This window comes from Schistocerca gregaria, chromosome 2 (genome assembly GCF_023897955.1).
Source record: "Schistocerca gregaria isolate iqSchGreg1 chromosome 2, iqSchGreg1.2, whole genome shotgun sequence".
NCBI classification, from domain to species: domain Eukaryota; kingdom Metazoa; phylum Arthropoda; class Insecta; order Orthoptera; family Acrididae; genus Schistocerca; species Schistocerca gregaria.
Window position 1 is genome coordinate 1,043,009,218 of NC_064921.1, and position 18,184 is coordinate 1,043,027,401.

General features: G+C 43.8%; 1 protein-coding gene across 1 annotated transcript in view; it reads left to right on the forward strand.

Moving 5' to 3' along the window:
• Nucleotides 1-18,184, forward strand: part of LOC126335559 (UDP-glucosyltransferase 2-like) — a 470,415-nt gene that overhangs the window by 79,544 nt on the left and 372,687 nt on the right. Inside the window, exons 6-7 of the mRNA XM_049998978.1 lie at nucleotides 8,864-9,083; nucleotides 17,827-17,874. Of these exons, the coding sequence (XP_049854935.1) occupies nucleotides 8,864-9,083; nucleotides 17,827-17,874 (268 nt within the window). The remainder of the gene's footprint in view (nucleotides 1-8,863; nucleotides 9,084-17,826; nucleotides 17,875-18,184) is intronic.

Genomic DNA, 18,184 nt, shown 5'->3' on the forward strand with positions numbered 1-18,184 from the left:
CTTAGCAATAGAAAGCTCTTTATTCAATCAACAGATTAACCGGGGTAACAAACGGCACCATTTTTAAGGGGCTCTTAAAGCTTGGCAGGAGCTTACGCGTTAACCTGGCCTCCATCATATACATCTTCTCAAAGTTCCTACGACATACTCGATTCTCAACCTTGTACAGATTCGAGCGTGTCCGTTTGGTGTAACTATGAGTCTCTGCTCTTAGGCTTCCCAGTGGATATCTTGCCTGGAAACAGACCTTCTGTAGACCACAAATTATCTAACGGAGAATTAGTCTTAAAGAGAAAATGCGGCCTTAGTTAAAGTCTTATTAGCAAATGTAAAGAAGCGTACATTAGCTACCCCAGAGTTGGGTCCTACCTAGCGTCATCAGAGTGATGGCAAGCAATCAAAGCAGCTCTTAGGTTACGATTTTCTCTCCCTGCAAATGAAGGATTTGAGTAATAAGGTGTAATTATTGAATGCCTAATTCCTCAAGCAAACAGAAACTCCGTAAATACTCGAAAGGTGAAAGTCGTGGCATTGTAAGAAATCAATATCCGGCGAGGACCAAATGTACCAAAATCTTTAAAAAAAATGGTTCAAATGGCTCTACGCACTATGGGACTTAACATCTGAGGTCATCAGTCCCCTAGAATTAGAACTACTTAAACCTAACTAAGGACATCACACATCCCAGCCCGAGGCAGGATTCGAATCTGTGACCGTAGAAGCAGCGCGGTTCCGGAATGAAGCACCTAGAACCGCTTGCCCATAACGGCCGGCACCAAGATCTTGCACAACCAGTATAGAGCAGATAGTGTGTTCACAGACCCAGTAGGAAATAACCAAGAGAACCTCGAAAAGGTATCCTCCGTATTCGTGACCTTGGAAAAGGACTCACAAAATAAGTATCAATATACATTTTATCAACATACATTTTATCAATATACATTTTCCTGTGGTGACCCATCGGCTTACAATCTAGAGCACCAAGCTTGGTCAGTCTTCTAACTGGTTTCATGTGGCCCGCCACGAATTCCTCTCCTCTGCCAATCTCTTCATCTCAGAGTAGCACTTGCAACATACGTTTTCAGTTATCTCCTCGATGTATTCCAATTTCTGCCTTTCTCTAAGGTTTTGTCCTCTACAGCTTCCTCTAGTACCATAGAAGTTATTCCCGGATGTCTTCACAGATGTACACTCATCCTGTCCCTTCTGCTTGTCAATGTTTTCCACATATTTCCTCTCCGATTCGGCCTAGAACCTCCCCATTCCTTACCTTATCAGTCCACCTAATTTTCAACATTCGTCTGTAGCACAGCATCTCAAATAGTTCGATTTCCTTCTGTCGCAGTGTTCCCACATTCCATGTTTCACTACCATACAACACTGTACTCCAAACATACATTCTCAGAAATTTTTTCCTCAAATGTTTGACAGCAGTAGACTTCTCTTGACCAGGAGGGCCCTTTGTGCCAGTGTTTGTCTGCCTTCGACGCTCTCCTTGCTCCGTCTGTCACTGATTGCTTTCCTGTCGAGGTAGCAGAATTCCTTAACTTCATCTACCTCGTGTCCATCAGTCCTGATTTTAAGTTCCTCACTATTCCGTTTTCTACCATTTCTCATTAGTTTCGTCTTTATTCGATTTACTCTCAATCCATATTCTGTACTCATCGGACTGTCATAGAGCAGATTATACACGCTCGAAACACCGTCTGAATATCCCCAGCCACACTCTTTCATTTGAGCTCTTTCCGGATTTTGACCCACGTTTTAAATCGCCTCCTCAAAACTCCCTTCCCCCAAACGTCCTCTCTTCCGACAACATGGGCCTTACTTCTGTGAGCACCATTATCCTAGGGCTACTACGCCAGTATGTTTGCTGTACAAGAATCCCTTCCTTATCTAACATCGCCTGAGTGCTTTCCCTTTCCATTCTTCTGTACAGTTTCCACAATGAACCATCATTATACTGATATTTACCAATTCCATCAAAGAGTGCTATAAAATAACCCAAAATAAAACTAATTTCCCACTCACTAACATCTTAGTTCACTATCATGTTCTCAGCAACATTGTCAGTTCCCTTCTCATATCAAAATTCAAAGTGATTGCTGGATTACGCACTGCCCATCTGGCGATACGGTCAGTATGTCCGGCCGTGCCAGCTACCAGGTTGAAGCTTGTTCGCCGGTCTCTAACAAGAAGGATCTATGTGTTAGATGAATCTGAAATTCTACAGGGCGCACATAATCAATAATGCTTCCAGTTCATACACGGAATATTTCTTCTCCAAAGGCGTTAGCCACCTAGAAGCATACAATACTGGCCCTATTGGTTTAGGATTTTCGTGAGGTAGACCCACTGCCCCGCCACCCACTTCTAAGGATCCACTGGTACAATGAACTGCTTATCGAGTGCAGGTACAACCAACTAAGGGGTGCCGCCATAGCCTCGAAAGTGGTTTACAGAGTTTCGCCACCCTGAAACTGGCAACACTTCTTGAGGAACTCGTTCAGTGGGTTGGCTAGTTAATAAGAATGGTCCATGTATTTTCTAAAGAAAGCCACCATTCCCACGAACCTAGCTATTTTCTGATCACTCCGAGAGGGTGGACACTCTGGTAGTCTTGGTTGACTTCTGGTCAACTCTAACGTAGCGTTGATGTACTGTATATCCAAGGAATGACTTAACTGTGAATCCGATCCTTGATTTCTCATCTTTAACTCTTAAACCCGAATTACTAAGGAGTTCAAACACCTCCCTCAAATGCTCCATATGTTACTGACAGTCTCTGCTAAAAGTTATCATATCGTCCTTATTGTGGTACACAAATTTAAACTTAACGTAAGAAAATAATATGTATATCCAACAGCTGAGACAAATCCACCGGCGCTGTTAGTCAGCTCGAATGGCACCCTGTTAAACTCACACAAATTCTAATCCATAGTTTTAACCGCAATGCACTTCTTCATGTAGCGTGATTTGGTAATATGCCTGATTCAACTCCGAGGTGGTATGATTCAGAGACCCAGAAAAGCAGCCAAGAAAAGTACGTGAATCAAGCAATAGAAAAGGGGACGATCTTCTTGTTAAATTCCCCGTAGTCAGCTACTACTCTTTCACGTTACATGATCCAACACATAGAATGTTACCTACTCTTCTTTATTCAGTCTCTTACTAGTGGATACCTACCCCTTGACACGCCCATGTTTATCAAGATTTTAAGAATCTACCTGCACGGACAGAGCCCGTGGACAAGTACTAGGCACTTGCAGATCGGCAACCACTTACACACTCCCTGGTTTCGGACGGCCTACTATCAGGCGGAAGACCAGCACAGTTGTGCTCAGTGAGCAGCACTGCAGCCTGCCTGCAGGCGCATGGTACTCTCATCATGTGTTGTATCTGTAGAGGCAGACTTTTAAAGCTCCTAATAAAGGTGAGCTGATGGCGCCTAGGGGTTTACCGATATCCTTAAAAGGACCCTTTATTATTTTGTTAACGCGTCAGAGTTTCAACCTCCCATGATTAAGTGATTGGAGGACACAAAACAGTACTGAAAAAAGCATAAGCTCTTGGGTCACGTTCAAATTGTTTTGAACGGTCTCAAGTGGTTCCAGCACGTACTTGAGAGCAAAAACTGTGGTTGCGCTGCGCTCCGAATGGGTGCAATCAGAACCGCTCGGGCTGCCTCTCCATGATGTTCTTAGAGAATGCTTGAAACGAGCAACGATGTCAGCAATGTCAGAGGTTGTAAATAACGTCTTCGTTTTGCTCACTGCACTGCTGACTGTCGTTTTCGAACGCGAAATGTGTGTGAACTTACACCCAAGGGAAAGGGGTACACTCATTGATGCCGCTTGTGCCACGCCGTGCTGCCTTTTTGTGCCAATTCTTAGCGGCGGTATGTCTGGTATTGTTATTTCGTTCATTATTTGGCCTCCATCGCAGGGGCTTCAAAATGAGGCGTGAAATGTGGGTAAGAGGGTGTTTGACGTCTTCCAGATCGCGTGACACACCCACGGTGGCATTGGGCAGAGAGATGGGGAAATTTAGAGTCAATGTGGCACTATTAACCCGAATTGCACGTCACATGAACTACTGAGCTGTGATCTTTCTTCCACAGGTGTCGACACTTTGCTATATGAAGGGTCGTCGAGGTCAAGGGTGACGTGACAGGGCGCCATGCTTTTGCGCCTGTAAGCGAAATTTCAAACTTAAATGTTACGATTGGTTGTAATTACAAGATTTCGAAAGAGCGATCCTTTAATTCTGTTTGCGCAGTGCTCTTAGATTATTGCCAAAGAAACGAAGAAAAATACGTCGCCACGTGTCTGTGACGCCAAAAAAAGCAAAGAATTTCTCAGCTATGACCTGTAGTCGGTCTAATGGCAAGTCAATGTCGTCAAAGATGACTCATAAATATTGCTTTCATGGCTCCTGGAGGCCTTCTCGAGTTCAAAATGATCCCTTTTGTCGGTTTAGAGCTCCAGCCGCCTTAGAACGTGTGATGGTCAACCTGATTTGGCAGCTTACATAGACGAGACATTCTTCGCGATCTGGATAACACTCTCATTGTTATTGAAGACATTTGAAGAAAAACCGTGTTGAGGAGTGTTCAGACTGTGTGTCTGTGCCTCAAACCGAGAAAGCATCTCTTCATCGCCAAAGAAATAAGTCTTTGGGGACCAAATGGATGGCGATAGTCTGTCCCAATCGACAAGGCAATAAGAACGGTCACAAAATTTCCGACTCCTCGTCACATTAGTGATGAGGATGTTTTCTCTCAAGGTGGTCGTCTTACCGGCATTCATAAAGGAGTTACATATCAAGCCATGTGCAATGCAAGAACTACTGCACGGGACTCCTAATTTTCCTGGAACGAAGCATCTTCCACAATTCTAGAATTTTGTCACGAGGACATAAAACTTCGTATCGATACTTGTGGTTTCATAATATTGGCAGTTCTAGCACAAATATAGTAATGTCCCGAAATGCGATAGTGTATGCTTCTAGAGTATATTCCAAAAGTGTGCCATCAATAGGTTCCGACCTTACTTATTTGGCAGATTATTCACAGCTGTTATAGACCACCATCCTCTCTGCTAGCTTTGAAGGCTGAATAGGGACACCTGGTGAGATTGAACTGATGCTTCACGAGTACAACGTCACAATGGTACCCAAAAGCAGCCCAATCACAAGGAATTCTTTGTCAGAAAGCAGCTCTGATGAACTCTTAGTTATTGGTGTGTTAAATGACATTGCTTCTAAAGAGAGGGAAGGTCCAGCAGTGCTGAAAACTTTTAAAGCCTTTGAGGAACAGAGGACGATTCCAGTCAATTAAGAGTATTGTGTAAGAAGACCTATGATACAGTGAGGCAGAAATGGCTGCTTCCTCTGTCAATTCATCTATGTTCAGCTGTGCGAAGTATTTCCACGATGCTTAAACACCTGGCCATTCGGGTCTCGTGAAAACTCAAGACAGAATCAGTGCAGGTACCACTGGTCAGGTCTCTACCGATCCGCTAGACATTATTTAAGCCACTGTTGGCAGTGGCAACGACAGAAGCAGGCGCTACAGTTACCTCTGGGGTGTCTGGTACCAGCCCTGCCAGCAGAAGCACCATTCTACCTAACTGGATTAGAGGTCCTTTGCAGGTTTCCACTGCCGATAAACGAGAGCTGATGGAACGTGGTCTGCACTGATTACCTGACGCACTGTATCGTCAACAAAGCTGTGCCGACTGCCAAAACTCCAGAAATTTCGAATTTCCTTGTAGAAGACATAATTTTGAACCATAGAGGATCACAAGTGATGATCTCTGATCTTGGGAAAGTTTTCCAGTCGAGACTATTATCAGAGGTAACTTTCACATTGCGATATCAGTCGCAGGAAGAAAGATGCCTAACATCCACAGACGAGTGGTCTCACAGAGCGAAGCAATACACTACAGCCTCCAAACAGTTATTTCTGTTCAAAGGTGGCGAGGCCGAAACGACAATAGGTGCATTGTTATTGTTTCATTCATCTTCAGGATGAGTGTATGAAATACATCATCACTACAGCCAAACAAGCAGGGCAGTTGGCTCTCTTATGGATCCTGGATGTCCAGGAGAAAGTCCGAGCTTTGGCTAATGACATACACCAAAAGAGACTTGGTAAGGAATTCTATGTATTAACGAGAATTGGGGATATCGAAAGTTTAATAAAGCGTTAGTGACATACCGTATCCTTTAGCGCTCATCGGACGTCACGTATGGTGGTGATGATTACGACCCTCCATCTGGAAGACAAAAATGGGGATAGGTCGTCCATGTCCTCTGTATGAAGCCAAAGGTGGTCCTGAGGCGCAGATCAATGATGGGAGGTCCAAGACCCACTCGACGATCACGATGCTCACGATAGTGAAGAAGATGACACAATTCGACTAGAATAGGAGGATGTGTCAGTGTTATCATTCGGAGAACCATTGGTAAGATCTGGCTACAGGGTCCAATAGTCGGCTCCAATAAGAACTTCTGGAACAGCACGCCGCTGTTTCTCCAGGATAGCTACACTGCCACGCTTTGTTGTGTAGTGCTTAGCGCTTGCCGCTCGTGTGCCGCAGTCGCCAGTTCGAATCTGACCACCAGCACTTGTTAGTTGTTCTTCAGTATTTCTCATTCCTGATACTGCATGAAATACACTCCTGGAAATTGAAATAAGAACACCGTGAATTCATTGTCCCAGGAAGGGGAAACTTTATTGACACATTCCTGGGATCAGATACATCACATGATCACACTGACAGAACCACAGCCACATAGACACAGGCAACAGAGCATGCACAATGTCGGCACTAGTACAGTGTATATCCACCTTTCGCAGCAATGCAGGCTGCTATTCTCCCATGGAGACGATCGTAGAGATGCTGGATGTAGTCCTGTGGAACGGCTTGCCATGCCATTTCCACCTGGCGCCTCAGTTGGACCAGCGTTCGTGCTGGACGTGCAGACCGCGTGACACGACGCTTCATCCAGTCTCAAACATGCTCAATGGGGGACAGATCCGGAGATCTTGCTGGCCAGGGTAGTTGACTTACACCTTCTAGAGCACGTTGGGTGGCACGGGATACATGCGGACGTGCATTGTCCTGTTGGAACAGCAAGTTCCCTTGCCGGTCTAGGAATGGTAGAACGATGGGTTCGATGACGGTTTGGATGTACCGTGCACTATTCAGTGTCCCCTCGACGATCACCAGAGGTGTACGGCCAGTGTAGGAGATCGCTCCCCACACAATGATGCCGGGTGTTGGCCCTGTGTGCCTCGGTCGTATGCAGTCCTGATTGTGGCGCTCACCTGCACGGCGCCAAACACGCATACGACCATCACTGGCACCAAGGCAGAGGCGACTCTCATCGCTGAAGACGACACGTCTCCATTCGTCCCTCCATTCACGCCTGTCGCGACACCACTGGAGGCGGGCTGCACGATGTTGGGGCGTGAGCGGAAGTCGGCCTAACGGTGTGCGGGACCGTAGCCCAGCTTCATGGAGACGGTTGCGAATGGTCCTCGCCGATACCCCAGGAGCAACAGTGTCCCTAATTTGCTGGGAAGTGGCGGTGCGGTCCCCTACGGCACTGCGTAGGATCCTACGGTCTTGGCGTGCATCCGTGCGTCGCTGCGATCCGGTGCCAGGTCGACGGGCACGTGCACCTTCCGCCGACCACTGGCGACAACATCGATGTACTGTGGAGACCTCACGCCCCACGTGTTGAGCAATTCGGCGATACGTCCACCCGGCCTCCCGCATGCCCACTATACGCCCTCGCTCAAAGTCTGTCAGCTGCACATACGGTTCACCTCCACGCTGTCGCGGCATGCTACCAGTGTTAAAGACTGCGATGGAGCTCCGTATGCCACGGCAAACTGGCTGACACTGACGGCGGCGGTGCACAAATGCTGCGCAGCTAGCGCCATTCGACGGCCAACACCGCGATTCCTGGTGTGTCAGCTGTGCCGTGCGTGTGATCATTGCTTGTACAGCCCTCTCGCAGTGTCCGGAGCAAGTATGGTGGGTCTGACACACCGGTGTCAATGTGTTCTTTTTTCCATTTCCAGGAGTGTATGTTTGTATAAGTTGGAATATACGACGTGTTTAAATACCAGCATTGTGTGCTATTCAATGTTTGTACAAACAGCTCCACTCTTTCGTGCAGGAGGTCAGTCCTATTCCGGCTGCCCGTTTGAGTCCATAATAAAAGTTCTTTTAGTGATACGTGTTGTTTCATTGATCCCCTTCTTTTCCGATTTGGACTCGATTTGGGTTATGACTCTACAATATTTTCATATTGCGTATGGCAATGGGACACAATAAAAGATTAGTGGGTATATTCTATAACATTTTCTTCTTTTCTTCTGAGAAAATCAGCTAGAGAAATTTTGATGCTTCGTTTACTGGAATCAATTTTTAATATATTTTCGACATGCTGATTGGTTGTGATGTATCTGCTGGTAGAGCTAGCATTTCCAAACGACTTAAATTTTCAACATTGCCAAAATAAATGGCATAATTTTGGAAGAGGCGAGGTATGTTAAATACACGATAAATACGATACATATGACCGTTGCACTCACACACAATTTTAATCCGACAGGAATTTTCAAATCAGCGCAATTCCACTGCAGAGTGAAAGTTCATTATGGATTCATTTATCTACGTCACCCACCTGCAAGGGAACATTTCATTTAAATTCTATTTCAACTTTTAAAAAAATTCTTTCACACACTGCAGCTTGTCAAGCAGACACCACTACAATCATCATCAAAGAACAACAATTGACATTTGTACTGTACGTCCACTTCTGTCATGTGGTGCTTTGTTCACAGATCACCCGAACGTTCGCCTCTTCATATCGCAGGGAGGACTCCAGAGTATGAATGAGGCGACGTACCACGCCGTTCCGCTGCTGGTCATTCCCTTCTTCGGTGATCAGCCGCACACCGCGGCCAAGGTCGCCCAGGCGCAGATCGGGGCCAGATTACTGTTCAGGGACCTCACCAAGGACTCCCTCATACGTTCCATACGTACCGTCCTGGGGGATACGAAGTAAGTCTCTGATGTATCTTAAAAAGTATCTGGTGACAGTTTCTCAATGTTTCATTCCTCATTGTGGATCAAATTTTAATAGCAAATAGCGCTAATTTAAAACTCGTTAAATCTAGAACGAATGGACTAGATTTCATATCTTCACTTCACACACATCAAGGACGTAAGTAGCGACAGGTCGCCGGGGAGTTCCCCCCTCCCCCCCCCTTACGTCGTTGCAGTGTGCTTTCCGGCAGTGGTGAAACCTGTTAATGTCAGGTCACCGAAGTTAATCGCTGTCGGGCGTGGATAGCACCTGGATGGGTGACCGTCCTGGTCTGCCGAGTGCTGTTGGCAGTTGGGATGCACTCAGCCTATAACACTACTGTCTGCTGCTGCTATACCATAACCTTAAACTTAGAGGCAGGTCGTGAGATAAAACTATCTTGTTAAAGCAATTATGGTATAAAGCAACAGAGCAGTGTTACCCTCTGAGAGGAATTTTGTTATGTTGACCGTGTTGTGCCTAACGGGGGTGGCTTATTGGAAATGAAAATCAGAATTACGTAAATATTTGAACAGTAACAAACAAAATTTTTGTTTATCTGCACTGTTTAACAGATAAAGAAAACGGTCGCCAGCCTAATTAGGCAAGAGAAAGATTACCATTCTTGTTTAAGAAAGTAGGTATGAGTAACTTTAACGGACAAACACAACCTATACTTTGCCACACGCGAGTGCAATGAACTCTGACACATACATATGTTCACAGTAATATGGAAGCTAACAGCTAGAGCAGCACAAACTATTTGCAAAAATATAACAGATACCGAAACACACTATTACTTTCAGGGCTTGTTCAAACTGAATGGCCTTTATAACATTACTATTAACATTCACTGCAGAATCATAAATTGGACATAGGTTAAGTATCTCTCAGTTAAATACTTTACTATTTAAAATGAGAGTTAATTGGAATCCACTAACAGGTTGCTTCTCACTATCTTTTGAATAAAGAAATTATGGTTTTCATAAATAGTGGTCTTCCCGTTACTTGTTACTTAGCATTAGCACAATAGACAAACTATGGATCCTGTTATACTACTAATATGCACTTCCAATACATAAGAGAGACAACCACTTAGCAATCACGAACATATAATTTTCTACTATTGCAGTTTTCCACTTTTACTACAGTGAAACACAATGTTGACAAAATTGCAAGAAACTGACTCACCTTTTAGAATTTATTACAGGTAGCACTATAATCGTTAACTAAGCAAAACTTTTTATAAGCCTCAGTTTTAAGAGCTTTTAATCTTTAAGAGAAACTGCAAATTGTCTTTATTACCACAGTCTTCTACTTGCAAGTAAATGATTAAATAGGTGACTTTGAAACTCCACAATACTTTAAATTAGACTGTTTCCATTCCTGGGAGGCTTTCACAAGACTACATTCACTACCTCCCACAATTTCATTGAATCCACGGTAAATCTGAATATTCCCTTCTTACCAAAGATCAAACAACATTAATTAATGATCTGAGGCCTTCATTTTTTCCACAAACTAGGACACTCTGTAATCATAGTTTAAATGGAGAGGAACTTTAAAGGTGTTGTGATAGGGAAAAAATCAAGGTAGGTACATGAATTCAATTATAAGTTACCTTATATTTGAGCACACTAAGTAAGCTGATCATTCACTGTTCATTATTATAGCATTCCGTTACAGTGATTGCACAATGTGGTGGCAACTGCATGTTGGTAGGTGGATTTGCTGGCAGAATTGCTGGACTCTGTCCCTTCTTGGTGGCGATGATGGATACCAATTGCAGAATCGTTCCAGCTATTTATCCATCCATCCGAGGCATTGGAAAGTCGCAGAAGAAGCCCCTCTCGGAACCAGCACAATATACAATCTTTACATGGGCAGTGGACTGTTTGGTAGCTCGTCCCCGACTAACTCTTGTTCCACCTTTTCTATCTAGGCCAACCAGAAATTGCGCACACTAGACAGTCCCGTTCCCGAGAGGAAGCACACTACCTCTTATACACATAATAACTAAGAACCCTGAGCGGGGATCAGCAGTTTACATGAAAGTAAACAAACATTTTAAATGAAACAGAACATTTGCACAAATGGGTATTTCTAAAAATTATTTGCACTGAAATCGCAATGATATATAGCAAGTTTTGTTCCCTCCAAATGGGGCAAAGAATTTAAATGACAGATATACGAGATTGCATAGAATCAAACCACGACATGAAAGTTTTAACAATGAAAGGATTATACAATTTTATGTTATCGATTCAAACACATTTACAGATACTCAAAGGAAAAAAGCAAAATAAATCCGTACAGCATCAGAGCTATGGTGTTACAAGCCCTTGTGAGGCTAATGGAGGAGCTACGTAAAAGAGAAGTGGCAGCACCAGTTACGAAAAACTGACAACGGCCAGTAAAGTGGTGTGCTGATCACATGCTCCTCCGCATCTGCATCTGGTAAGGGCTGAGGATAAGATGGCCGATCTGTAGCGTTGGGCCTTCAGAGCCTGTTCGGATGGTGTTTTGTTTCTTTAGTTGCAGTGTAATGAAATAGGAGGATATAAGGAGTAGTCAAAAAGTTTCCGTTTGAGAGCGCTCCTGCAGCGTATACGTAACGTAGCGCGACTCCGATGCACGTATAGAAGCACCGACATGTCGGCAAGAGATTAGTCTCGCATTCGTGCCTTTCCCACATGTGTGCGGTAAATGGCGATGTTATTACCAAATGCGTCCAAACATGACCAGTGTGATGTTGGTCTTTTCCTTTTTTGCTGAAGGGCAGACAGGCTCTAAGTAGGATGTTTAGGTTTTTATGTTGGTGACGCCAATGTATATATATATATATATATATATTACGACTTTTGAACACTATTAAGGTAAATACATTGTTTGCTGTCTATCACAATCTTTCATTTACTAAGTATGCCTATCAGTAGTTAGTGCCTTCAGTAGTTAGAATCTTTTATTTAGCTGGCAGTAGTGGCGCTCCCTGTATTGCAGTAGTTCGAGTAACGAAGATTTTTGTGAGGCAAGTGTTTTGTGAAACGTATAGGTTAATGATAGCCAGGGCCGTTCTTTTGTAGGGATTATTGAAAGTCAGACTGCGTTGCGCTAAAAATATTTTGTGTCAGTTTAGTGTTGATCAGAATAAGTAAAGAGAAAAATGTCTGAGTACGTTCAGTTTGCTCAGCTGTTTGAAAATCAAATAACGTAAGGGGTTTACCAGCACAGCAATTCATAAATTTTTCTAGGGGTAGGTTTCAAGGCTACCGGTAATCCATCGGAGAATGAGTAATGTGTATGGGGAAGCATGTCTGTCGAAAAGCAGCGTCGTGGAAAGGGGCGCCCAGGGTGCTGCTACTTGGTGATGACGTACGTTCCCGTATCGCAAATGTCGCAACGCACAAGTTACGCTAACTTAAGAGGGAGACACCCGTTATGCAGTTCTAATATTCTCCCTTGGTGATTATCAAGCCTTCATTCCCTTAAGAGAGGCCTTGAAGGATCGACGAGGATGTGCGGAAGAAAGTTACGCACTTGTTCACTCAAATGGGTTTCTTCAGTCTGGTGCATCGGTGTCTCAATGCCCAGGGTGATTTTGCCTGTGTGGCATACCGATTCTGGACTGTACGGCCTTCGATCGGAAACTTTTTGATCACCGCTTGAATTTTGATTTCCAGTCTTACAATGAAAAACAGATACGCGCAACTGATAGACAAACAGTCCATCGATAGATTTAATAGATATAAACTACCGATATATCGATGATACGTGGGTTGACTGAAAAGTAATGCCTCCACCTTTGTAACTCGTCAACAGTTGGCAGCATTGGCATGCGGCAGGTACTGGCTTGTTTCGTCACATGGTTATTTGGTAACCGTGATAGCGTTACGGAGATGTTTAGCAAACTCAAGTGGCAGACTCTGCAACAGAGGCGCTCTGCATCGCGGTGTAGCTTGCTCGCCAGGTTTCGAGAGGGTGCGTTTCTGGATGAGGTATCGAATATATGGCTTCCCCCTACTTATACCTCCCGAGGAGATCACGAATGTAAAATTAGAGAGATTCGAGCGCGCACGGAGGCTTTCAGACAGTCGTTCTCCCCGCGAACCATACGCGACTGGAACAGAAAAGGAAGGTAATGACAGTGGCACGTAAAGTGCCCTCCGCCACGCACCGTTGGAGGGCTTGCGGAGTATAAATGTAGATGTACATGTTCCGTAGTCTCTTCTCTACAGCTCCAATAGGCGGGAAGCCTCAGCGTTGAACAGTTGTGTTGTTACGGTGTAAACTATGGAACCCTGCGCTGACGGTCGGTCAATGCGATTTAAGGAACGTGCGGTCATCGAATTCTTGACGACAGAAGATGTCACCCCAAAGGAGATTCATCAGAGAATGAAAGCAGTTTATGGTGATTGTGTTGATGTGAGTACAGTGCGTCGTTGGGCGAGTAAGTTTAAAAGACGTTGAGACAGGAACATCTGACCTGCGTGACAAACAAAGAGTTGGACGTCCTGTGACAGCAACCACCGAGCTTCAAAAGCAAAATGTTGGCAGATAGATTCAGCACGATCGTCGTATCACGCAGAGAGAAATTGCAAGCACAGTCGGCATTTCATAAGAAAGTGTGGGTCACATTATTGCTTTGCTTCGCTATCGGAAGATCTGTGCACGATGGGTACCCCTGATGCTGACTTCAGAGATTGAAACTCACCAGCGTACAGCATCCTCCATACAGTCCAGGTTTAGCACTGTCTGACGTCCATCTGTCCCGATAACGAAAAAAGATTTTCGGGCACATCATTATGCTTCTAAAGAAGATGTTGAGAGAACTGTGAGGTTGTGGTTACGGAAACAGAGCGTCGACTTCTTCCATGACGGCTGCAGAAAACTTCTTCATTGTTGGCAGAAATGTGTCCAATTGACTGGTGATTACGTGGAAAAGGAAGTATTGGTAATTAAAGTTCACATTCTAAGGATTATTTTTGCGTTTGATTTATTAAAATATTCCCATCGACACTCAAAACGAAGGTAGGGGCATTACTTTTCATTCAAGTCTCGTATGTCGACGGCAGTAACGGCTTCCGCCTAAGCGTTCTTTAGCCATTACCGACTGTTGTACATCGTTGGCCTTACTTGAGTTCCGTTTTCTTTTAATAATCAATTCATTTCTTACTTGCAGTTTTACTTATAATAAGTTCTGTAGTCTATTATTTTTGTGCTGTGCCGATAGTTCGTAATTACGGATAATTTAGTTCTAAGATAACCACAGCATTTATGAGAAGACTACGTAACATCAGCATGACCTTATTGTAAAATAGTTTTGGTAATGTTTTAGCCTGAAGATGAGGTTTCCCTCGAAACATGTCGCTAAATAAATTATAAAATAGTTAACCAAGTTTGTGACTGGTAGCGGTAATTTAAAACACCTTTACATATCACTTAAGACTTCTTTCAACCCTACAAATTAACAAAAATGCCAAAAGATCCAACGACCACAATTAAAGAAAAAAGGATTAAACGCATCTCAGATAACACAGAATTATTGCTGACCATTCGACAAGCTATATTGCAGCAATGAGCCAACAAGCACCTTGCCTTAGGTCCCAACCAAAGATATACAAAAATCTTATCCCAATCAGGCCTATAGTGAATTACACGGAGCAGCATAACTTACAAACTGAATAAAAATCTCTTCAAACATACACTTTCAATAATAATAGAAAAAATATAAAAGTTTATGATGGAGCCACACTTGCATTATTTGAAATACAAAATCGTTATTGTTGTAAATCAGTAGAGCCTACACTACAGATAATTAATGCTATCCTAAAAACAGAGAGAAAACGTCCACTCCCATTACTGAAATAATGGACTTGTTGGAATTCATACTCTCAGATAGCTGTTTCTTTAGTTGTTCCAGATTGATCATTCACAAATTTTGTATTTACATACTGTTTTGCGATTTCACTTAAGTTTTATTGTTCATTAAAGTGGTTTGCAGCAAAATTAATTTTTTTTATAATTAACAAGTATTATTAGATTTATTGGATATCACATCTTGCATTTTGGTAATTTGCTAGTGTATGTAGTATTTTCACAATATGTTTGCTCAAATATAGCTAGAATATCAGTGGGGAAAAATCAATTACTTAGCAGAAGTAGAATATTAGTAAGTGGCAGAAATTCCAGTTTACTTTGTTTGATAAGGATAGTAGAATGAAATAAATTTCTACTCATTAGGAAATGAGGCACTAGAATTAGTAGGCACGTTTTTCTATTAGGGCAACAAAATGTTACCTGCAATGTTTCAGCAGCAAGAAAAGAGGACTTTATCATGTAATATAAATTTAAGTGTTAGAAAGCCTTTTCTGAAAGTATTTGGAATGTCGCCATGAATGGAAGTGAAGGAGGACGATGAACTGAACAGACTAAATGTGAATTCAAAATGTGTTGTCTCAGATGGAGTGAAGGATAAGTTATGAAGACATAGTGAACCTAATCGGCGGAAAACGGTTTATAACACTGAGCCGTGTGTCGGCTCTCAACATACATCGCGCTGTTAAGATTGTTCTGAGTCCTTCCATTCCATCGTTAATTGATTCTTTCATATTTATCGTTATGCTGCTTACGATTCTGTTGAGATTCCCCTCTGGTGGCGCGTATGGTCTTATCGATCTTAGAGTCGTTGCTTCCTGCTAGCCTTGTGTAAGGGAACAAGATCTTTGGGTGGATGGCCATTTGGTTGCCTAGCGGTGACGAGTCGGTCGGTCGGTTTTTAAAATCGGGAACCAGAGCACGTCCGAGGCGTGGCGTGGCGGCGGAGAGTTGGTTGTTGTTCCGAGAAGTCGCGTGGTCTATCCTGGCGGTGCGAGGCGTGTGGGACGAGTTGACGGGACAAGGCTGTAAGCTCTATGCGTGAGCACCCGGGGGCCACGGCTGTGGTTCCGAGTCACTACTTGGTGCGAGCGGCAACGGACGTCTTTAAATTGTCCGTCTGGAGGCGGGAATGATGGACTAGTAACTCGCCTAACCTGAGGAGTGGTATTTCGCCGCCGTGGGTGCAGAGAAGACGAGGGCTCCGGTGGCAGAGCGCGTGGCTGGGTGACTGTGGCCAGTTGGGTACGCTGGCGACGTATACACGGTAGGGGGTGTGAGGAGCCTTCGCATCGGAGTTCACCTGCTGTTCCTCTGATAAACTTTAAGTTGGTTAAAGGTTTAGATGTTAACTGGAGAATTTTGGTTTGTCCAACCAGCGTCCTTTCTGCCTTGTGGCCTCCTGCGTTCGGGTTTCCTGTCCCTGTCGCCGGTGTAATTAAAGACAGTGATCTTTTGGGTTCTTATTAGTACTGCCTGGGAGGAAGTGTATTTTTGGGCAGGGATTCTGGTTCCTGATTTGATTCGGCTTCCTCCCCTGGCCTCGCGTGAGGTCGATGTGATTGGTGAATGTGAGGCGTTGTGAGCATCCTTCGGGAGAAAATTGTGGCCGCCCTTACACCCGGTAGCTTAATTATTTCTATTCCAGGACATTTTGGAGGCAGGAAATTGTATTAAAGTTGTTAGTTATTGTAAAATGTAAACGGTTGTATTTCACTCTGTTTTTTTTTCTACCACTGTTTAAAAAGGTTAAGTTTGCCTTTCATTGGTGAGTTTTTAAAATTACGTGGCTTTAAAATAGTTAGTTATTCTAAAAGGTGAATGGCTGTATCTTTGTCCGCAGCTCGTGGTCGTGGTCGGGTTCCCGGGTTCGATTCCTGGCGGGGACAGGGATTTTCTCTGCCTCGTGATGACTGGGTGTTGTGTGATGTCCTTAGGTTAGTTAGGTTTAAGTACTTCTAAGTTCTAGTGGACTGTGACCATAGATGTTAAGTCCCATAGTGCTCAGAGCTATTTGACTGTATCTTTACTTTGAGTGTTTTAATCTACTTGGCATCCTTTGAAAATGGTAGTTCTTTCTCCGTGGTAGCGAGCCCTTGTAATTTAATATCATGTTGTGCCAAAGTTTAAAAGAAGTTGGCTTCCTACATGTTCGGTAGCGAAATTGTATGCAAATTGGTGGTTTTTTGTTTTATTACTTGAAAATTTTTAATTTTGTTATTAAATGCTTTATCAAAGTCTGTTTTGAGTAAAATGGCTTGGCTTTTAACTGTAAAGTAAATTGTTTTGAAAAGGCACTAATGCCTACTAGCTGTTTTGGATCTGTTCTTGGTCAAGTGATAAAGAAATGACTTTTAATGGTTGAAGAAATTGTGCATTGTACCTCTACAGTAATGAGCTAATTTTGGCCCCGTTTCCCAACTGAAGGTTTTCATTGATTAATCGTAACACCCGTCTCAAACACAACTACGATAAAGGAAGGAACTGTTTGACAGGCAGTTCTTGAGACTTCAAGCATTTGACAACGTGAAGAGGCGTAGTTGTGGGCGTGAAACAGGTAAAGTTCGTAGAGCGAGCCCAACAAATGAAACTGGATGCTTCTTGTGATAGCTGAGCAGAACTAAAGGAACTTGCACATGATATACTAATGCAGTGACCTTCATCAAGCAAGGGCTGAACTACTAAACAGAACTTGGTTTTGTTGTCAGTCTGTTTACTTCATGTATGTTGATCTCGTAAATCTTTGCTCTATGTTAACCTGTCACTCGTCTTGAGGATGGTATACTTGGAATAAGGTTACTTCAGGTTGTGTTCCTAGACGTATAATGTTGTTTTCTTGTGCAGATACGCAGAAAACATGAAGAGACTTTCGGCCGTGTTCCGCGAGCACAGGTCGGACTCCCTGGAGCGCGCCGTGTGGTGGGTGGAGTACGTGATCCGCCACAGGGGGGCCCCTCACCTGCGCAGCGCCGCCCTCGACCTGCGCTGGTGGCAGCTGATGCTGCTCGACGTCATCGCTTTCGTTCTGGCGGTCGCCGGACTCACACTCTGCCTCGTCTACTTCGTCACGCGGCGGGTAGTCTCCTTCTTCAGAGGCAGCAAGCAGAAGCAGAAGAAACAGTGACACACTCATGAACAATTCTAGACTCTTTTCCACCAACACTATACATTCAGAAATATTTAAAGGTTACCGCCTCTCTGA